The 23,034-nt window shown below is 48.5% G+C and overlaps 1 protein-coding gene across 1 annotated transcript in view; it reads right to left on the bottom strand.

The window, feature by feature from the left end:
* The window catches only part of LOC127570495 (growth hormone-releasing hormone receptor-like), a 66,011-nt gene that overhangs the window by 33,193 nt on the left and 9,784 nt on the right, over positions 1-23,034 (bottom strand). The window contains exons 2-5 of the mRNA XM_052016128.1: positions 16,883-16,988; positions 14,399-14,506; positions 14,111-14,208; positions 3,439-3,536 (exon numbers count right to left, since the gene is read on the bottom strand). Of these exons, the coding sequence (XP_051872088.1) occupies positions 3,439-3,536; positions 14,111-14,208; positions 14,399-14,506; positions 16,883-16,988 (410 nt within the window). The remainder of the gene's footprint in view (positions 1-3,438; positions 3,537-14,110; positions 14,209-14,398; positions 14,507-16,882; positions 16,989-23,034) is intronic.

The raw sequence follows: 23,034 nt of genomic DNA, 5'->3' as shown, positions 1-23,034 counted from the left end.
TCGGCCCAACCAGTCCATGCCGACCACGGTGTCTGCCCAGCTAGTCCCAATTTCCTGCGTTCAGCCCATATCCCTCCAAGCCCTGCCCCTCCATGTACCTATCCAAATGCTTCTTCAGTGATACCATTGTACCTGGCTCAACCACTTCAATAAAAACAGAAAATGCTGGAAACACTCATTAGGTCAGGCAGCATCTGTGGGAAGAGAAACAAGAGTTTCGGGTCTGTGGGAAGAGAAACAAGAGTTTCAGGTCGAAGAATTTTTAATCGCTGCTTCTGACTAAAGACTTTCGACCTGAGACATCAGTCTCTATCCACAGATGCTGCCTAACCTGCTGAGTATTTCCAGTGTTTTCTGTTTTTACTTTAGATTTCCAGCATCTGCAGGTTTTTTTTGACTTCCAGTTAGGACACTCTTCAGTTGAATGTTACATACTAAGCTAGGAAGGTAAGAAAGGTATTCCAAACACATAATTACAAAGCAGAGGTGTATAAAACCAGAGGGCATAGGCATACAGTAATCAGTCATAGAGATATAGGGCACAGAAACAAGGCCTTCAGCCCACCAAATCTGGGTCTACTGACAAAAAAACCACCTACGCTTATTCTCCCCTCATTCTTATCAACTGCCCCCAGATTCTACCACTCAACTAGACATCAGGGGGCAATTTGCAGCAACCAATTAACCCACCAACCCGAATGCATGTGGGATGCGAGACTTTCCCGGAGGAAACCCACACGGTCACGGGGGGAACGTGCAAGCTCCACACAGGCAGTGCCAGAGGTCAGGATCGAACCCGGGGCTCCAGAGCCGTGAAGGTGAAGAAGGTTTATAGGGGACCTGGAAAAGAATTCCTCTGTCCGAAGGCTGCTTGTAATCTGGAAGGTACTGCCCGAGGGGATGGTGGAAGCAGAGGATCTCACAACACTTATCTAGACAATAACTTGAATCAGCAAGGAAGAGGAGTATGGACCAAGTGCTGGTAGAGGGGATGAAGATAGATAGGTGCTAAACTGGAAAGGGTGCAAAAAAGATTTACGAGGATTATACTGGGACTGAAGGATTTGAGTTACAAGGCGAGGCTGGATAGGCCGGGACTGTTTTCCCTGGAGCGTAGGAGGCTGAGGGGTGAATAGAGTCATGAGAGGCATAGGTAAGGTGAATAGCCACAGTCTTTTCCCCAGGGTAGGGGAGTCCAAGACTAGAGTTAGAGGGGAAAGGTTTATAGCGGACCTGAGGGGCAACTTTTTCACACAGAGGGTGGTGCCAGAGGAAGTGGTTGAGTCAGGTACAATTACGACATTTAGAAACATAGAAAACCTACAGCACAGTTCAGGCCCTTCGGCCCACAAAGCTGTGCCGAACATGTCCCTACCTTAGAAATTGCTAGGCTTACCCATAGCCCTCTATTTTTCTCAGTTCCATGTATCTATCCAAAAGTCTCTTAAAAGACCCTATCGTATCCGCCTCCACCACCGTTTCCGGCAGCCCATTCCACGCACTCACCACTCTCTGAGTAAAAATCTTACCCCTGACATCTCCTCTATACCTATTCCCCTGCACCTTAAACCTATGTCCTCTTGTGGCCACCATTTCAGCCCTGGGGAAAAGCCTCTGACTATCCACCCGATCAATGCCTCTCATCATCTTATACACCTCTATCAGGTCCCCCCTCATCCTCCGTCTCTCCAAGGAGAAAAGGCCTTGGAAGACACTTGGAGAGGTACATGGATAGGAAAGGTTTAGAGGGATATGGGCCAAACAGGGATAAGTGGGACTAGGTGGGCAGGCACGGTAGTGTAGTGGTTAGCGTAACGCTATTACAGCGTCACAGACCCGGGTTCAGTTCCCGCCGCTGTCTGTAAGGAGTTTGTACGTTCTCCCCGTGTCTGCTTTGGTTTCCTCCGGGTGCTCCAGTTTCCTCCCACATTTCAAAGATATACGGGTTAGGAAGTTGTGGGCATGCTATGTTGGCACCAAAAGTGTGGTGGCACTTGCGGGCTGCCCCCAGAACACTCTACACATTTGCACTTGGGTCCCTCTGTTCCATAACACTCCCTGGGCTACCATTCTCTGTATAAGTCCTTGACACAAGAGATTCTGCAGATGCTTGAATCTGCATAGAAGTCCTACCCTGATTTGATCTCCGGTAATGCAATACCTCACATGCTTGTCTTAGAGAAAAGTGACTTCTGTTGTGTTTATGATTTGCCATTGTCAGTAAGTAGACAACACAGATTTACGATAACTGGCGAAAGAACCAGAAGGGAGACATGGAGAATCTTCTAACGCAGTTGCTGGCACAATGACGCAGCTGGTAGAGCCACTGCCTCACAGCGCCAGTTTTGCTGCTTCAATCCTGCTGTCTACGTGGACTTTGCACGTTCTCCCTGTCACGACGTGGGTTTTTCCCTGGTTGCGGAGACCGGCAGTTGTTAGATTAATCGGCCACTGTAAATTGGTCCTGGTGTGTAGGTGATTGGTAGAACCTGGGAGGAGTTGATGGGAATAAAATGGGATTGGTGTAGAGTAAATTGGTGCGTGATGTTGGTGCGGACGGCAATCTGAGGGGTCTGATGATGTGTTGTATGACTTTATGATTCCAATGGTGTCTACCCTTCAAACGCGTTCCACTAGTGCCGAGGAATGCAAGAGGCAACACAGGGTGGTGGGACCCAGCCAGTTCCACCGTGGGTACAGCTCTCCCCACCATCAAGGACGTCTACAAGAGCCGATGTCTCAGGAAGGCGACATCCATCATCAGGGACCCCCACCATCCGGGCCGTGCCCTCTTCTCGATGCTGCCATCAGGCAGGAGGTACAGGAGCCTGAAGACCCCACACCTCAAGGTTCAACAACAGCTTCTTCCCCACTGCCGTCAGGTTCTTGAACCCACCTGAAAAGACTTAACACTAGCCCAGTCTATATTTTTGTTTTCTCTCTCAATCATGTACTAATGTCATTATGTTTGTTTTGTTGTTTATTTTGCAAATCTGTATGTATAATTTATGTTAATTTAAGTTAATTTAACAACTTAAAAGTTAATTTAATTATGTTAATTTAACTTATGTTTGTCAGGTTTGTAATGCACTGTGTTGCTGCTGCAAAAAGCTAATCTTCATGGCATTTACACCCTGGGTGTGTGCATATACCTGTGACAACAATAAACTTGAAGCTTGAGGTTGTGAAAGGTGCCTCAGAAAAGTAGTTCTAGTGAACTGTCTGATTTCCATCACAGAATGGATGTTCCTTGGTGGTCAGCATGGATATGTTGGGCCGAATGGACTGTTTCTGCGCTCTATTATGCCAGAGCCAGTTTATAGGAAGTCCTGATGTACACCTCAAAGCGATCATTTACCCTGAAACCAGACTGCATTGTTACAATCGCAACTTTCATCAATCGAGTTAATCTCAGAGGCTTCGGTGTGAAATACTTACCGGAAGATCAACAAAATGACCACAGCGATGATAAGCACAATGAGAGACAGACTGTAGCCCACGGTGTAGATTACCTGTATTGTACTGAAGTACGAGACCTGCATTGAGAAGAAGGAATATCAGTCTTGTATCCAGGTTGTCATAACAACAGCACACACAAGTCATTGAGACATCCAACTTCAGACCCTTGAATGTTGCTGAATCTAATAACTCCACCAGTGACAGCTCTGCCTTCAGTTATCAAAGCTCTGAGCTCTGGAAGTCCCTCCATAAAATTCTCCTCCTCTTCATCTACTGTGGGCAGGCACGGTAGTGTAGTGGTTAGCATAACATTATTACAGCGCCAGCGACCCAGATTCAATTCCTGCCGCTGTCTGTGAGGAGTTTGTGTGTTCTCTCCGTGTCTGCGTGGGTTTCCTCCGGGCGCTCCGGTTTCCTCCCACATTCCAAAGACGTCCGGATTAGGAAATTGGCACTTGCGGGCTGCCCCCAGATCACTCTACGCAAGAATGTATTTCACCGTGTGTTTCGATGTACATGTGACTAATAAAGATATCTTATCTCTCTCCTTCTTAAAACCTACTTGTCAGGGCCAAGCTATTGGTATTGGTTTATTATTGTCACCTGTACCGGGATACAGTGAAAAACTTGTCTTGCACGCTGTTCGTACAGATCAATTCATTACACAGTGCATTGAGGTAGTATGGGTTAGGAAGTTGTGGGCATGCTATGTTGGCGCCGGAAGCGTGGCGACACTTGCGGGCTGCCCCCAGAACACTCAACGCAAAAGATGCATTTCACCGTGTGTTTCAATGTACATCCAATAAAGATATCTTGTCTTGTCTTGTCTAAAAACAATAACAGACTCTACTTCCTCAGGAGGCTAAAGAAATTTGGCACATCCCCTTTCAGACTCACCAACTCTTATCGATGCACCACAGAAAGCATCCTATCTGGATGCATCACGGCTAGGTACGGCAACTGCTCTGCCCGGGACTGCAAGAAACTGCAGAGAGGTGTGGACACAGCCCAGCACATCACAGAAACCAGTCTCCCCTCCTTTGTCTTTACCTCTCGCTGCCTTTGGTGAAGCAGCCAGCATAATCAAAGACCCCACCTACCGAGGTTATTCTCTCTTCTCCCCTCTCCAATCAGGCAGAAGATACAGGACCCTGAGGACACATACCACCAGGCTCAAGGACAGCTTCTATCCCACTGTGATAAGACTATTGAACGGCATCGACCTTATACGATGAGATGGACTCTTGACCTCACAATCTACCTTGTTATGACCTTGCACCTTATTGTCTACCTGCACTGCACTTCCCTGTGGCTGTGATGAACATCTCGTTATGTGGTTCAGTGTTGGTAAAAGTCACCTTGGGATTCTAGAACCTGTGACAATATAAATTTCCTGGAGGTTATTCGCACCATCTAGTCTGTGCCAGCTCATAGAGAAATCCCATTTTCCCACCTATTTCTCGGTAACGCATTGTCCCACACCTGCTCATTATTGCCCCGTTAATCCTCCCACTGCCACCTACACACTAGGGATATTTCATAGTAACCAATTAACCGATCAGCCAGAACATCTTTGGGATGCAGGAGAAAACCAGAGCTAATTATTTTTTTAGTCTTCTGTCCAGGCTAAATCTACCAATGGGTACAGCTTCCCTCTGTCCCCTGAATCCAGTGCATCATCCTTTGCTGTCTCCGCCCGCTGCAACGGGACCTCAGCACCAGCCACATCTGCCCCCTCCACCGTTCTACTTTCCACAAGGACCACTCTGTCCATGACTCACCGATTCACTCATCCCTCCCCACCCACCCACCCCTCACCTTCCCCTATCACTTCCCCCCCCCTTCCCCAACTTTAGGAGCAACACCTGTCCTGACTCCTGCTCCCAAGAGCCAAGACCACTCTCTCCTCCCTCACCAACATCTAAGAACCGAAACATCCCGTCCAACAGAGGCAGAGATTCACATGCGCCTCCTCCAACCTTGCCTATTGCATTCAGTGCTCCCAGTGTGGCCTCCTCTACATCTACGAGACCAAGCGTAGACTAGGCGATCGCTTTGCCAAGCAACTGCGCTCTGTATGCAATGGACTTCCCGAGTTCCCAGTTGCCCGTCATTTCGACTCCCCTTCCCATTCCCACAATGACCTGTCTGTCCTCGGCCTTCCCCACTGCTAGGGTGAAACCAAACACAAACTAGAGAACAGCACCTCATATTCCACCTGGGTAGTCTACAAGACAATGGAATGAACATTGGATTCTCCAAATTCACGTTATCTGTCTGCCTGCGCTGCACTTTCTCTGTAACACTATATTCTGCATTCTGTTTTGTTTTTCCCTTTTGTACTACCTCGATGTACTTATGTATGGAATAATCTGTCCGGATGGCACACAAACAAAGCTTTTAACCGTCTAAAGTTGAGTTTATTGTCACCTGCACAAGTACATGTGTGCACAGGTGCAATGAAAAACTTACTTGCGGCAGCATCACAGGCACATAGCATCAGGTAAGCAACATCCACAAGAAAAACATAGAACCACAGAGAACCATAGAACACTACAGCACAGAAAACAGGCCAATCGGCCCTTCTAGTCTGTGCCGAAACTTTCTTCTGCTAGTCCCATTGACCTGCACCCAGTCCATAACCCTCCAGACCTCTCCCATCCATGTATCTATCCAATTTATTCTTAAAACTTAAGTGAGTCTGCATTTATCACGTCAGATGGCAGCTCGTTCCACACTCCCATCACTCTCTGAGTAAAGAAGTTCCCCCTAATGTTCCCCCTTTCACCTCTTGTACTTATCTCTCCTAATCTAGGTGGAAAGAACCTAAATTAAACATAAATTATACACAATTTTTGCAAGAAAAAAAACACAATTGGAACAAAAAAAGACCACTTTAGTGCAAAGTGATCAGAATGGTCATAGTGTTGCTATACTGTAGTGGTGATTAGGGTTTTGCCGGTTGGTTCAAGAATGATAAGGATACAATAAGATGAATTCTTGACCTCACAATCTACCTCATTATGACATTGCATCTTATTGTCTGCCTGCGCTGCACTTTCTCTGTAACTGTGACACTTCATTCTGCATTCTGTATTGTTTTACCCTGTACTACCTCAATGCACTGTGTAGTGAAGTGATCTGTACGAACGGTATGCAAGACAAGTTTTTCACTGTACCTCGGTACGTGTGACAATAATAAACCAATTCCAATTCCAACCAAATGCTTGAAGTGAAGTAGCTGTTCTTGAACCTGGTGGTGTGGGATTTCAGGTTTCTGTACCTCCTGCCCGACGGTAGCTGCGAGAAGATGGCACGGCCCAGTTGGTGGGAATCTTTGATGATGGCGGGAATCCTTGATGATGGCTGTGCCTTCTTGAGGGACTGTCTCTCAGTACATGTGACAATAATAATTACCAATTCAGGTGACCCAAAACCACCTGTATTCCTTTCTCTCCCCTTCTGATCCACCCAGCTTCTCTGTCACACAGTTCCCCCCACTTTTTCCAACTTTTGTTCTCTTCCCCCACCCATTTCCAGCTGCCTATCACCCACACACATAATGCTCAATACAAGAGGGCATGGCTTTAAAGTAATGGGTGGGAAGTTCAAGGGAGATATCAGAGGAAGGTTTTTTACCCAGAGAGTGGTTGGGGCATGGAATGCGCTGCCTGGGGTGGTGGTGGAGGCAGGTACATTGGTCAAATTCAAGAGATTACTAGATATGGAGGAATTTAAAATAGAGGGATATATGGGAGGAAGGGGTTAGATAGTCTTAGGCGAGGTTTAAAGGTCGGCACAATATTGTGGACTGAAGGGCCTGTATTGTACTGTATTGTTCTATGTTCTATAATATATGGGAACTGATGGGAGAGTACTTTTCAAAGCGCTAGTACTGACCCAGTAGTCTGAATGGCCTCAGCGTAAACTGCCTCATTCTCCAACAAGTTCATTGAACCAGTGAGGGCAGATTTAAGCTTTAGGAAGGAATACTGGTCCCTAATCATCGCTTAACACCAAAAATGTAAACAAGGTGGAAAGGGTTGTTCAGACAGAAATGCTCATTGAAAATCTTTTGATGTCAGGTCTTGTTATTCTAGCAGCCTGATTAATGGAGGTTTATCCTCATGGACAGGTGCACAGCTGAAAGCAATCAATGCTAATACTGTCATTTGCTTTGCCGAGATTGTATGCACATTGGAACTCAGGAACTGCCAAAAAGGAGAGACCAAGGTTCATCTTATTTAGTTTGCATTATCCTAGTAATGACATGGTAAAAACTAATGAGCTTATTGTCCACAGGACAAGGAAGCAAGGAAGGGTAACAGAAGGACAGGGCAAAAGGCAAGGTTGTAATGCATTAAATTTAACACAAAGGTACGTAAAGCAATTTCTTTTATAGGACACAGAACGGCACAGCACAGGAACAGGCCCTTCGGCCCACCATGTCTATGCCGAACATGATGCTGAATTAAATGAATCCCTTCTGTCTGCACATGATCCATATCCCCCCATAGAACACTACAGCACAGTACAGGCCCTTCAGCCCACGATGTTGTGCCAACATTTTATCCTGCTCTAAGATCTATCTAACCCTTCCCTCCCACATAGCCCTCCATTTCTCTATCATTCGTGTGTCTATCTAAGAGTCTCTTAAACGTCCCTAATGTATCTGCCCCCAACACCTCTGCCAGCAGTGCGTTCCACGCACCCACCACCTCTGTTATCTTAACTTATACCTTCTTCCAATCACCTTAAAATTATGCCCCCTTGTGTTAGCCATTGTCGCCCTGGGAAAAAGTCACTGACTGTCCACTCAATCTATGCCTCTTATCATCTTGCACACCGCTATCAGGTCACCTCTCCAAAGAGAAAAGTCCTAACTCGCTCAACCTATCCTCATAAGACATGCTCTCCAATCCAGGCAACATCCTGGTAAATCTCCTCTTCACCCTCTCTAAAACTTCCACATCCTTCCTATAATGAGGTGACCAGAAATGAACACAATACTCCAAGTGTGGTCTAACCGGAGTTCTATAGTGCTGCAACATTACCTTGTGGCTTTTGAACTCAATACCCTGATTAATGAAGGCCAACACTCCATACGCCTTCTTAGATAGATACATGAATGACAGAGAAATGGAGGGCTATGTGGGAGGGAAGGGTTAGATAGATCTTAGAGCAGGATAAAATGTCGGCACAAAATGGTGGGCCGAAGGCCCTGTATCGTGCTGTATTGTTCTATGGTTCTATGGTTAACAACCCGATCGACCTGCGCGGCAACCTTGAGGGATCTATGGATGTGGATCCCAAGATCCCTCTGTTCCTCCACACTGCTAAGAGACCACTAAGAGTAGTGCAGTGTATGTGGTATATATGGATTTTAGCAAGGCGTTTGACAAGGTTCGCCATGGTAGGCTCATTCAGAAAGTCATGAGGTATGGGATCCATGGAAAATTGGCTTTGTGGATTCAGAATTGGCTTGCCCACAGAAGGCAGAGGGGGGTTATAGAAGGGAAGTATTCGACCTGGAGGTCAGTGACTAGTGGTGTACCGCAGGGATCTGTTCTGGGACCCCTGCTCTTTGTGATTTTTAGAAATGACTTGGATGAGGAAATGGAAGGATGGGTTGGTAAGTTTGCAGATGCCACAAAGGTTGATGGTGTAGTAGATAGTGCAGAATGTTGTCATAGGTTGCAACAGGATATAGACAGGATGCAGAGCTGGGCGGAGAAGTTGGGAGTTCTGTCCAGAGAAGTGTGAAGTGATACACTTTGGAAGAATGAACTTGAAGGCAGAGTACATGGTTAATGGCAAGATTCTTAGCAGTGTGGAGGAACAGAGAAATCTTGGGGTTTAAGTACATAGATCCCTCAAAGTTGCCACGCAAGTTGATAGGGTAGTTAAGAAGGCGTATGGTGTGCTGGCCTTCATTAGCCGGGGGATTGAGTTCAAGAGCCGAGAGGTAATGTTGCAGCTCTATAAAACTCTGGTTAGACCACACTTGGAATATTGTGTTCATTTCTGGTCACCTCATTATAGGAAGGATGTGGAAGCTTTAGAGAGGGTGCAGGGGAGATTTACAAGGATGCTGCCTGGGTTGGAGAGTATGTCTTATGAGGATAGGTTGAGCGAGCTAGGGCTTTTCCCTTTGGAGCGATGCAGGATGAGAGTCGACTTGATAGAGGTGTATAAGATTATGAGAGGCGTAGCCAGAGTGGACAACCAGCACCTTTTCCCCAGGGCGGTAATGGCCGATACTAGATGTCACCCCTTTAAGGTGCATGGAGAAGAATTCAGGGGAGATGTCAGAGGTAGGTTTTTTACACGGAGAGTGGTGGGTGCCTGGAATGCACTGCCGAGGGTGGTTGTAGAGGCTGATACAATAGGGACATTTAAGAGACTCTTAGGCACATGATGAAAGAAAAATAGATTATGGGAGGTGAAGTAGAGAGGGGGATAGATTGAATGTGGATAAGGTTTATATAGGTCAGCACAACATCGTGGGCTGAAGGGCCCGTACTGTGCTGTCCTGTTCTATGTTCTATGTTTCCTCAATGCCACTATCGTATCTGCTTCCACCACCACCCCTGCCAACCTGTTCCAGGCACCCACCACTCTGCGTAAAAAAATTTGCCCCGCACATCCCCTTTAAACTTTCCCCCTCTCAACTTAAACCTATGCTCTTTAATATTTGACATTTCCACCCCGGGAGAAAGACTCTGTCTGTCTACCCTATCTGTGCCTCTCGTCATTTTAAAAACTTCCATCAGGTCTCCCCTCAGCCTCCAACTTTCCGGACAGAACCACCTAAGTTTGTCCTTACAGCTCTCTTTACAGCCTGGGGCTACGCACAGATTTATAAACCAAATGGAACAACTTTAAAGGTGAGTGCGTGTGAGTTCAGAGAGAACTGTTGGGGCTTCATACGCAACCGTTTAAGATGGTAGGGCATGCTTGGAGGACCTATTCTGGGCCCAACACATTGATGCAATCATGGAGAAGGCACGCCAGCGGCTCTACTTCATTAGGAGTTTGAGGAGACTTGGTATGTCACCACAAAGACTCTTGCAAGTTTCTACAGGTGTATAGTGTAGACCATTCTGACTGGTTGTATCACCACCTGGTATGGAGGCTACAATGCACAGGATCGCAAGAGGCTTCATCACTGGCACAACCCTCCTCACCATGTAGGACATCTTCAAGAGGCAGTGTCTCAAGATAATGGCATCCATCACTAAGGACCCTCACCATCCAGGACATAGGAGTGAACATCACCAATAGCCTGTCCTGGTCCAACCATGTAGAAGGCACGTCCAAGAAAGCTCACCAGCGCATCTACTTCCTCAGGACGCTAAAGAAATTTGGCATGCCCCTTTCACACTCACCAACTTTTATCGATGCAACATAGAAAGCATCCTCTCTGGATGCATCACAGCTTGGTATGGCAACTGCTCTGCCCAGGACCGCAAGAAACTGCAGAGAGTTGTGGACACAGCCCAGCACGTCACGGAAACCGACCTCCCATCCATGGACTCTGTCTATACCTCTGGCTGCCTTGGTGAAGCAGCCAGCATAAAGACCCCACCCACCCGGGTCATTCTCTCTTCTCCCCTCTCCCATCGGGTAGAAGATACAGGAGCCTGAGGGCACGTACCACCAGGCTCAAGGACAGCTTCTATCCCACAGTGATAAGACTATTGAATGGTTCCCTTATACGATGAGATGGAGTCTTGACCTCACAATCTTCTTTGTTACGACCTTGCACCTTATTATCTACCTGCAATGCACTTCCCTGTAGCTGTGACACTTTACTCTGTATTCTGTTATTGTTTTTATCCTGTACTACCACAGTGCACTGTGAAATGAATTGATCTGTACGAATGGTATGCAAGACAAGTTTTTCACTGTACCTCAGTACAAGTGACAATAATAAACCAATACCATTACCATCTGGGACATGCCCTCTTCTCGTTACTACCATCGGGGAGGAGGTACAGGTGCCTGAAGACCCACACTCAATGATTCAGGAGCAGCTTCTTCCCCTCCGCCATCAGATTTCTGAACGGTCCATGAACCCATGAACACTACCTCGTTATTCCTTCTTTTTGCATTTATTTATTTATTTTTGTGATAGATAGATAGATAGATAGATAGATAGATAGATAGATAGATAGATAGATAGATAGATAGATAGATAGATAGATAGATAGATAGATAGATAGATAGATAGATAGATAGATAGATAGCAGCTTTATGTCTGCGCAGTATTGCTGCCTCAAAATGGCAAATTTCACATCATTTAAGTCAGTGATAATAAATCTGAGTCCGATTCTGATTCTGAGGTCCAAGCTTTATAAAAACAGGAGTATTTTGTGTAATTCTCAATGGGGTGAATAGTGGGAAGCTTTGCCCCATAACAGAGGCAATTAAAACCAGGGAGCATAGTGTTAAGGTGAGGTTTGGTGGGGACCTGAGGAAGAATTTTTTTCATCCAGAGGGGGGTTGGAATCTGGAACACACTGCCTGAGGGGGTGGTGGAGGCAGAGACTCTCATGACATTCAAGGAGTATCTGGACAAGCACTTGAATCACCAGGGTATATAAGTCTATGGACTAAGTGGTTGTAGATGGGGTTAGTATAGATGCATATTTGATGGTCACTGGGCCAAGGGGCCTGTTCCTGTGCTGTTTGACCCTCTGATACTTGGACTCCTAATTATCCATGGTTAGGTTGTGGTGAGCTGCCTCCTTGAACCTCTGCAGTCCTTCTGAGGGAGCTACAGGGTTCAGACTCAGTGATGATGCAGGACTGGTAAAGGGAGGTTCCTGAAGATTAGAGGGAGTTCAAACATTCAGGGGTAGCAGGACACGGAGTAGCTTGACAGGTCTTTATTCCTTGGAACGTAGGAGAATAAAGAGCGACCTTATAGAAATGTTTAAAATTATGAGAAGCATCGATAAGGTGGATGGTAACAGTAGTGTAGCGGTTAGCGTAACGCTATTACAGCGCCAGCGACCTGGGTTCAATTCCGGCCGCTGTCTGTAAGGAGTTTGTACGTTCTCCCCGTGTCTGCGTGGGTTTCCTCCGGGTGCTCTGGTTTCCTCCCGCATTCCAAAGACGTACGGGTTAGGAAGTTGTGGGCGTGCTATGTTGGCGCCGGAAGTGTGGCGACACTTGCGAGCTGCCCCCAGAACACTCTACACAAAAGATGTATTTCACTGTGTGTTTCGATGTACATGTGACTAATAAAGAAATCTTATCTTTATCTTATCTTTTCCCCAGAGTAGGGAGTCCAAAACTAAAGGGCATAGGTTTGGGATGAGAGGAGAAAGATCTAAAAGGGACCTGAGGGACAACTCTTTCACACAGAGGGTGGTGAGTATATGGAACGAGCTGCCAGAGGAAGTGGTTGAGGAAGGTACAATAGTGTCATTTAAGAAGCACTTGGATAGGTACACAGGGGTTAGAGGGATATGGGACAAACACAGGAAACTGGGAGTAGCTGGTTGAACAATGTTGTCAGCATGGACTGGTTGGGCCAAAGGGCCTGTATCCATGCTGTATTGCTCTATGACCATGACTCTGTGATGGAGGTTTGTAAACTCAGTGTGAGTTCCCATTGGGCGAGAATAATAATCAATGAGCATAACTTGATGCTAAGGGATAATGACAGCAAAGGTTGAATGAGGTTTAAAGGGGGATGTTACAAAAAGGGACTGCATTTAAACAAGGAACAAGGAAACGATGGACAGATCCTTGGAGACGAAGGTGGGAAGTCTGCTGCGATATCATAGCTGGGTATGTCTGGAGCAACAATGGTGCTGAGGTCAAGAGGGTTGAGAGCTTCAAGTTCCTAGCAGTGAACATCACCAAGAGCCTGTCCTGGTCCAAACACGTAGACGCCACGGCCAAGAAAGCTCACCAGTGCCTCTACTTCCTCAGGAGGCTAAAGAAATTTGGCATGTCCCCTTTGACACTCACCAATTTTTATCATTGCACCACAGAAAGCATCCTATCTGGTTGCATCACAGCTTGGTACAGCAACTGCTCTGCCCAGGACCGCAAGAAACTGCAGAGAGTTGTGGACACAGCCCAGCACATCACGGAAACCAGCCTCCCTTCCTTGGGCTCTGTCTACACCTCTCGCTGTCTTGGTGAAGTAATCAACATAATCAAAGACCCCACCCACCCGGGTCATTCTCTCTTCTCTCTTCTCCCATCAGGCAGAAAATACAGGAGCCTGAGGGCACATACCGCCAAGCTCATGGACGGCTTCTATCCCACAGTGATGACACGGATCCTTGACCTCACAATCTACCTTGTTATGACCTTGCACCTTATTGTCTACCTGCACTGCACTTCCCTGTAGCTGTGACACCTTACTCTGTATTCTGTTATTGTTTTTACCCTGTACTACCTCAATGCACTGTGTAATGAATTGATCTGTATGATCGGTATGCAAGACAAGTTTTTCACTGTACCTCGGTACAAGTGACAATAATAAACCAATACCAATAGAGAAGCCTAGCCTTGCAGAAGCCTCCACCACCTCACAAGATGTACCAGCAAGGGGAAGAATGTTGTTCACTCTGTGATTCCAGGGATATGCCCAAGTGGAAGGTGAACCTCTCCGAGAAAAGGCACTTACCTCTTCGTTGTGTGTTGCCTCAGTCATTATACAGGAAGTTAAGCCTGACGGCAGTGCATCTGACCAACCTTTACTGGTACAGTTTCTCCTGAACACCCCTGCCAAACAGACCAAGGAACCAATCACTCAAAGTGTCCATAGACCAGAGAACCATTTTGAAAACCTCCTGGATCCCTTCTCGACCTCGGCATTCCCAGGGTACTGTGGGTCGGGCAACACCAGAAGGTCATTTCTGATTAGTCCAGTGTCACTGACAAATATATCCTTTGCCCAATATACAGTTCTTACCTAAAACTGGACTGAACTGCAGGAAAACCGATGGACAGGACACATTGACGGTCTCCCCATATTCAGCACTGGGCCAGCACAGTCCGTGTTCCCAGATCATCCTGCAACCTGTAACGGAAGTGAAAGAGAGGGCAGAGTGAGTGAAGTGAGCCACACTGAGTTTATCACTGGCAGCTGTACTCAACTCAAAGTCTACCTCACTAACACTACCTCAGAATGTATTTCTTTAACTTGCACTAGTGTCGTTATGTTTATTTTGTCTTGTCATTTATGTATAATATATGAACATTTATCATGTTTGTAACGTCAAAGTTGAGTTTATTGTCATCTGCACAAGTCCATGTGTGCACAGGCGCAATGAAAAACTTACTTGCAGCAGCATCACAGGCACAGAGCATCAGATAAGCAGCATTCACAAGAAAAACAGTAATAAACACAATTTTTACATGTATGGTGTTGCTGCTACAAAGTGCAAATTTTCATGGCATTTATCCTCTGCCTGTGTGTGTGTGTGTGTGTGTGTGTGTGTGTGTGTGTGTGTGTGTGTGTGTGTGTGTGTGTGTGTGTGTGTGTGTGTGAGAGAGACAATAAACTTGACCTTGAGCATGAATTTAAACTTGAACTTCCTTGTCACTCTGCAAAGTATTTACCTCAAAGTGCCTATCCAGGGAGTGAGGCCAGAGAACCTCTGTATAAAACAAAACTTTTTCCTCATCCCTGTCATACCTTATAGACAGAAGTTTTTATAAGATAAGATTTCTTTATTAGTCACATGTACATCGAAACACACAGTGAAATGCATCTTTTACCTGGAGTGTTCTGGGGGCAGCCTACAAGTGTCGCCACGCTTCCGGCGCCAACATAGCATGCCCACAACTTCCTAACCTGTACGTCTTTGGAATGTGGGAGGAAACCGGAGCACCCGGAGGAAACCCACGCAGACACGGGGAAAATGTACAAACTCCTTACAGACAGCGGCCGGAATTGAACCCGGGTCGCTGGCGCTGTAATAGCGTTATGCTAACCGCTACACTACCGTAACTGCGCTATTGTATCTCGATACACGTGACAATAATAAACCAATATGTTTTTGAAACCTCGACTCCCTACAGCAGGCATCTCAAGGCACTGGAGAAATCCCACCAAAACCATCCCCTCAAAATCCTCAAAGTCTCTGGAAGGATCAGCAGACCAACATCAGTGTCCTCTCCCAGACCAACATCCCCAGTACTGAGGTGCTAGTTACTTTCAGTTGGATCCATTGAGCAGGCCCCATTATATACATAATCAACACAGGACTCCCAAAGCAGAGTCTCCATCAAGGGGGGAGATTACCAGGCAGACAATTGGTTTATTACTGCCATATGTACCGAGATACAGTGAAAAGCGTTTGTCTGTGTGCCACCAGAGAGATCATTCCATACATAAGAACATTGAGGTAATACAAACAAAACAGAATGCAGAATATAGTGTTACAGTTACAGAGAAAGTGCGGTGCAGGTAGACAAATAACGTGCAAGATTTCAGCTCCAGCAAATGAGAGTCTGATAACAGCAGGATAGAAGCTCTCCTTGAGCCTGGTGGTACATGCTGTCAGGATTTTGTACCTTCTTCCCAATGGGAAGGTGGAGAAGTGAGAATGACTAGAGTGGAAGGGGTGCCTGATTATGCTGGCTGCTTTTACTGAGGCAGCAGGAAACGTAGACGGAGGGGAGGCTGGTTTGTGTGATGGACTGGGCTGTGTCCACAACTCTCTGCAGTTTCTTGCAGCCTTGGGCAAGGAAAAAGATTCAGGGAGGTGTTCAAAGCTTCCGTGATGTGCAATATCCTCACTGGCTCTTGGGAACCTCTGGCCCACGACTGTTCAAAGTGGAGGAGCAGCAGTTGGGGAGAGTATTAAGGACCTTGGGGCCGTGCATTGGGAGCACAGGGCGGTCCTGTGTTGACAGCTAAAGAAGATCTCCACCTCACAGATGACCCACTCACCTGCCCCTTCCATCACCCCATCTGTGTTTGTCTCCACACAGAGGGTGGTGAGTATATGGAACGAGCTGCCAGAGGAAGTGGTTGAGGCAGGTACAATAGTGGTTGTTTGAGAAGCACTATGATAGGTACATAGAGGGGCGGGGGTTATGGGCCGGATGCAGGAAATTGGGACTGGCTGGGCGGGCACCATAGTCAGCAGGGACTCGGGCTGAAGGTCAACGGACTCATAGTGGTTCCCACAGCAGCCTCATCAGCCACCTCAGAGCCCACAGAATCGGGAGTGGCAGCAAGTCATTCTCAATCCCGAGGGAACGCGAAAGGTTCCTTCCCCCCAGAGAATGGTGCGAAATGTCTGCCCCCACCCTTGATACAGTTCATCGCAGAAGCAACAGACCCCAGCTTGGCCGGGAGTTTGGGGAGGCGCAGTGTAGATCTCTGTGTGTATGTCACCTTCAGCAATGAACCACTGATGGGGACAGAACAGCAGGGACTGCCTACCTGAGACTGACGTGTTTCGAATCTCTCTCATCCTTTGCAGGCATTCCTCCTTCTCTCTGATTATCTCCAACGCAACGTCACATTCCGGATGGAGCTTGGCTGTTACCTGGACAAGGTGAAGCGATTATTCACAGCACGCAGATCGTTTGAGTGCTCAAGTTTAAACCTAACTAACAGACCGCAGTCAGTGAGGATAGGCAGCAATACCTCCCGCACGATTATTCTTAACACTGGTGCCCCACAAGGCTGCGTCCTCATCCCTCTACTCTACTCCCTATACACCCATGACAGTGTGGCCAGATTCTGCTCTAACTCCATCTACAACTTTGCAGATGATACCACCGTTGTAGGCCGTATCTCAAACAGCGATGAGTCGGAGTACAGGAAGGAGATAGAGAGCTTAGTGACCATTGACTTCAGGAAAGGGGGCGGTGTACATGCACCTGTCGACACCAACGGTGCTGAGGTCAAGAGGTTTGAGAACTTCAAGTTCCTGGGAGTGAACATCACCAACAGCCTGTCCTGGTCAAATCACGTAGATGTCACGGCCAAGAAAGCTCACCAGCGCCTCTACTTCCTCAGGAGGCTAAAGAAATTCAGTTTGTCCCCTTTGACACTCACCAACTTTTATTGATGCACCACAGAAAGCATCCTATCTGGATGCATCACGGCTTGGTACGGCAACTGCTCTGCCCGGGACCGCAAGAAACTGCAGAGAGTTGTGGACACAGCCCAGTGCATCACGGACACCAGCCTCCCCTCCTTGGACTCTTTCTTTACCTCTCACTGTCTTGGTGTAGCAGCCAGCATAATCAAAGACCCCACCCACCCGGGTCATTCTCTCTTCTCTCCTCTTCCATCAGGTAGAAGATACAGGAGCCTGAGGGCACGTACCACCAGGCTCAAGGACAGCTTCTACCCCACTGTGATAAGACTATTGAACAGTTCCCTTATACGTTGAGATGGACTATGACCTCACGATCTACCTTGTTGTGACCTTGCACCTTATTGCACTGCACTTTCTCTGTAGCTGTGACACTTTACTCTGTACTGTTATTGTTTTTACCTGTACTACCTCAATGCATTCTGTACTAACTCAATGTAACTGCACTGTGTAATGAATTGACCTGTACGATAGGTATGCAAGACAAGTTTTTCACTGTACCTCAGTACAAGTGACAATAATAAACCAATACAATACCAATACCTGGTGAGGGTACCAGATAACTTTCCAGGGAAGGTGACTCTGATTGTGGGGATTCCAACACATAACAGAAAAGGAGGCGGGGGGTGCAGTGACTTTGCCTCATTAAAAATGAAGCTTTAGAGAGGGTGCAGAGGAGATTTACCAGGATGCTGCCTGAATTGGAGAGCATGTCTTATGAGGATAGGTTGAGCAAGCTAGGGCTTTTCTCTTTGGAGAGAAGGAAGATGAGAGGTGACTTGATAGAGGTGTACAAGATGATAAGAGGCATCGATCGAGTGGACAGTCAGAGACTTTTTCCCAGGGCGAAAATGGCTAACATGAAGGGACATGATTTTAAGGTGATTGGAGGAAGGTATAAGGGGGAAGGTATAATGCACTGCCAGCAGAGGCGGTGGAAGCAGTAACATTAGGGACATTTAAGAGACTCTTAGATAGACACATGAATGATAGAGAAATGGATATGTGGGAGGGAAGGGTTAGATAGATCTTAGAGCAGGATAAAATGTCGGCACAACATCGTGGGCTGAAGGGCCTGTACTGTGCTGTAATGTTGTATGTTCTATGTTCTAATCTCCAGTCACTGTCAGTTGCGAGTTCAAATCCTACTCCAGACATCAGCACACAATAGCACAGGCAGGCACTCCATGGCAGTGTTGTAGGAATGCCATACTCGGCCACCTCAGGTGGATGCAAGTGGCTGCCCGGCGCTGGTTTGAAAAGTACCCGGGACCTCCTGTGACCATTTCTTGCTCTACTTCAGACTGCACCACAGTCTGGTTGTATTTATTATCAGTTATAGAGTCATACAGCACAGAAACAGGCCCTTCGGCCCAACTGGTCCGTGCCGTCTATATTGTTACAACTGCCCATTACCATCTATACTGTTTACTCTGTGAGTTTCAGACAAACAAGGAATTTCATTGTACCCTGGTGTAAATGATGATAAACTAATCTAATCTAATCTGATCTAACCTTCACTGCACCCAACAATGTTGCCCCCAATATATGCGGCAAATAAGCTATGAGAGGGGATTCTGAGGGATAAGATATATAAGCATTTGGAAAGACAGCGGTTGATTAGGGATAGTCAGCACGGTTTTGTGCGTGAGATGTCATGTCTCATGAAGTTGATTGAATTTTTCGAAGATACCAAGAAGGTCGATGAGGGCAGGGCAGTAGATGTGGTCTATATGGACATCAGTAAGGCCTTTGATAAGGTTCCACATGCTAGGCTGCTATGGAAAGTTAGTTGAGTGGTAGAATGCAATGGCACAGTGGGAGAGTTGCTGGGCCCATAACCCAGAGGTCGGTGGATCGAAACCACCCTCTGCTATTTCGTGGGGCAGGCACAGCAATGTAGCGGTTAGCGTAACACTATTACAGCGCCAACGACCGGGGTTCAATTCCGGCCGCTGTCCGTAAGGAGTTTGTGTGTTCTCCCAGTGTGTCTGCGTGGGTTTCCTCCAGGTGCTCCACTTTCCAAAGACGTACGGGTTAGGAAGTTGTGGGCGTGCTATGTTGGTGCTGGAAGCGTGGTGACACTTGCGGGCTGCCCCCAGAACACTCTACGCAAAAGATGCATTTCACTGTGTGCTTTGATGTACATGTGACTAATAAAGATACTTATTAGTCTAACCCTAACCCTAACCCTCACAACCTAACCCTAACCTTAACCCTAACCCTCATCTTATCTTAGATGACATGGGATCCAGGGAGGGCTGGCTAACTGGACACGGAATGGGCTTGATGGTAGAAGCAGAGGGTGATGGTGGTTGTTTATCAGACTGGAGGCCCGTGACTAGTGGTGTTGCCCAGGGTTCAATGCTAGGCCCAATGACTTGGATGAGAATGAACAAGGCACGGTTAATAAGTTTGCCGCTGACACTAAAATAGGTGGTGCTGTTGTCAGTCAAGATGGTTATCACGATTTATAGAGGGATCTCAATCAACTGGGTAAGTGGGCTGAGGAATGGCAAATGGAGTTTAATTCAGATAAGTGCGAGGTGTCACATTTGGGGAAGACAAATGAGGGTAGGACTTTCACAGTGAACGGTAGGGCCTTGGAGAGTGTTGTAGAACAGAGGCACCTAGGAGTACAAGTAGATGGTTCCCTGAAAGTGGCATCACTGGTAGACAGGGTGGTGAAGAAGGCTTTTAGCATGCTGGCCTTCATCAATCAGGGCACTGAATATAGAAGTTGGGATGTTGGAACTTATAGAGATGTGTAAAATCATGAGGGGCATAGATAGGGTGAATGTGCCCAGTCTTTTTCCCCGGGTTGGGGAATCAAGAACTCATTGTCATAGGTTGAAGGTGAGAGGGGAGAGATTTAATAAGAACCTGAGGGGCAACTTTTTCACCCAGAGGGTGGTCAGTATATGAGCTGTCAGAGGAAGTGCTTGAGGCAGGTACATTAACAGCATTTAAAAGACACTTGGACAGGTACATGAATAGGAAAGGTTTAGAGGGATATGGACTAAGTGCTGGAAAATGGGACTAGCTTAGATGGGTATCTTGGTGGGCATGGACCAGTTGGGCCGAAGGGTCTGTGTCCATGCTGTGTGACTATGATCCTATGTTCTAGCCCATCCACAGTCACTTCAGTGAATTGTACAGCCATTATAAGATTGCTGTCTATGGGAGCTTACTGTGCTCCAACTGACCCCCACCTTTGTTACATTACAACAACAATTCCACCTCAAAGGAATTTAATAGGCTGCAATAACTCTTAAAACATCACAAGGAAACAAGTGGAGTGATCCAGTCCAGGATTTACATCTGACAGAAGATTGAGTGCAACCATCCAGTCACGGGTTTACATCTAACATCAGTGAACATTACAGTCACCTGCAAAACTATCTAAATCATTGAAATAAATTGTGATCAGCAGTGGTTCCAGCATCGAGCCTTGTGTCTGCTTCCAGCCCTGCCCTCTGCTTCCAGCCAGTCTGGCTTTGGTTACAGGTGAATGTTCCCAGTGGTGGCTGGTTCCTGGTGGTCAACCCCCTGCTCTGGAATTCACTGCTGATCCTCTGTGGGCTCCCCTCCTCCTCATCTCCACCCCCTCCTCCTCATCTCCACCCCCTCCTCCTCATCTCCACCCCCTCCTCCCCACTCTACCCACCCTCCCTCCTCCTCATCTCCACCCCCTCCTCCTCATCTCCACCCCCTCCTCCCCACTCTACCCACCCTCCCTCCTCCTCATCTCCACCCCCTCCTCCTCATCTCCACCCCCTCCTCCTCATCTCCACCCCCTCCTCCCCACTCTACCCACCCTCCCTCCTCCTCATCTCCACCCCCTCCTCCTCATCTCCACCCCCTCCTCCTACCCCCTCCACCCACTCCCCTCCTCCTCATCTCCACCCCCTCCTCCTCATCTCCACCCCCTCCTCCTCATCTCCACCCCCTCCTCCTACCCCCTCCACCCACTCCCCTCCTCCTCATCTCCACTCCCCTCCTCCTCATCTCCACCCCCTCCTCCTCATCTCCACCCCCTCCTCCTCATCTCCACCCCTCCTCCTCCTCACCCCCCTCCTCCTCATCTCCACCCCCTCCTCCTCAACCGCCTCCCTCTTCATCTCAACCTGCCTCCTCCTCCCCCTCCTCCTCATCTCCACCCCATCCTCCTCCCCCTCCCCCTCCTTCTTCCCACTCTGGCTCCCCACTCTACCCACCCCCCTCATCTCCATCCCTCCTCCCCGCGCTACCCACCCCCTCCTCCTCATCTCCGCCCCCATCCTCCCCCTCCCTCCCCCTCCTCCTCTCCTCCACCCCCTCCTCCCTGCTCTACCCACCCTCCCTCCTCCTCATCTCCACCCCCTCCTCCTCATCTACACCCCCTCCTCCTCATCTCCACCCCCTCCTCCTCATCTCCCCCCCTCCTCCCCACTCTACCCACCCCCCCTCCTCCTCATCTCCACCCCTCCTCCTCATCTCCACCCCCTCCTCCTCATCTCCACCCCCTCCTCCTCATCTCCACCCCCTCCCCTCCTCCTCATCTCCACCCCCTCCCCTCCTCCTCATCTCCACCCCCTCCCCTCCTCCTCATCTCCACCCCCCTCCTCATCTCCAACCCCCTCCTCCTCATCTCCAACCCCCTCCTCCTCATCTCCAACCCCCTCCTCCTCATCTCCACCCCCTCCTCCTCATCTCCACCCCCTCCTCCTCATCTCCACCCCCTCCTCCTCATCTCCACCCCCTCCTCCTCATCTCCACCCCCTCCTCCTCATCTCCACCCCTCCTCCTCATCTCCACCCCCTCCTCCTCATCTCCACCCCCTCCTCCTCCTCACCCCCTCCTCCTCACTCTAACCACCCCTCCCCCCTCCTCATCTCCACCCCCTCCTCCTCATCTCCACCCCCTCCTCCTCATCTCAACCTCCTCCTCCTCCCCTCCTCCTCATCTCCACCCCCTCCTCCTCATCTCCACCCCCTCCTCCTCATCTCCACCCCCTCCTCCTCATCTCCACCCCCTCCTCCTCATCTCCACCCCTCCTCCTCCTCACCCCCTCCTCCTCATCCACCCCTCCTCCTCATCTCCACCCCCTCCTCCTCATACTCCCCCCCCCATCCTCCTCATCTCCACCCCCTCCTCCTCTCTCCACCCCCTCCTCCTCATCTCCACCCCCTCCTCCTCATCTCCACCCCCCCTCCTCATCTCCACCCCCCCTCCTCATCTCCACCCCCCCTCCTCATCTCCACCCCCCCTCCTCATCTCCACCCCCCCCTCCTCATCTCCACCCCTCCTCCTCATCTCCACCCCCCCTCCTCATCTCCACCCCCCCTCCTCATCTCCACCCCCCCTCCTCATCTCCACCCCCCCTCCTCATCTCCACCCCCCCTCCTCATCTCCACCCCCCCTCCACATCTCCACCCCCCCTCCTCATCTCCACCCCCCCTCCTCATCTCCCCCCCCCCCCCTCATCTCCACCCCCCCTCCTCATCTC

The sequence above is a fragment of the Pristis pectinata genome, chromosome 5, assembly GCF_009764475.1.
Source record: "Pristis pectinata isolate sPriPec2 chromosome 5, sPriPec2.1.pri, whole genome shotgun sequence".
Lineage (NCBI taxonomy): Eukaryota > Metazoa > Chordata > Chondrichthyes > Rhinopristiformes > Pristidae > Pristis > Pristis pectinata.
Note: the sequence above shows the minus strand (reverse complement) of the source record. Positions and strands in the feature narration are given on the sequence as shown.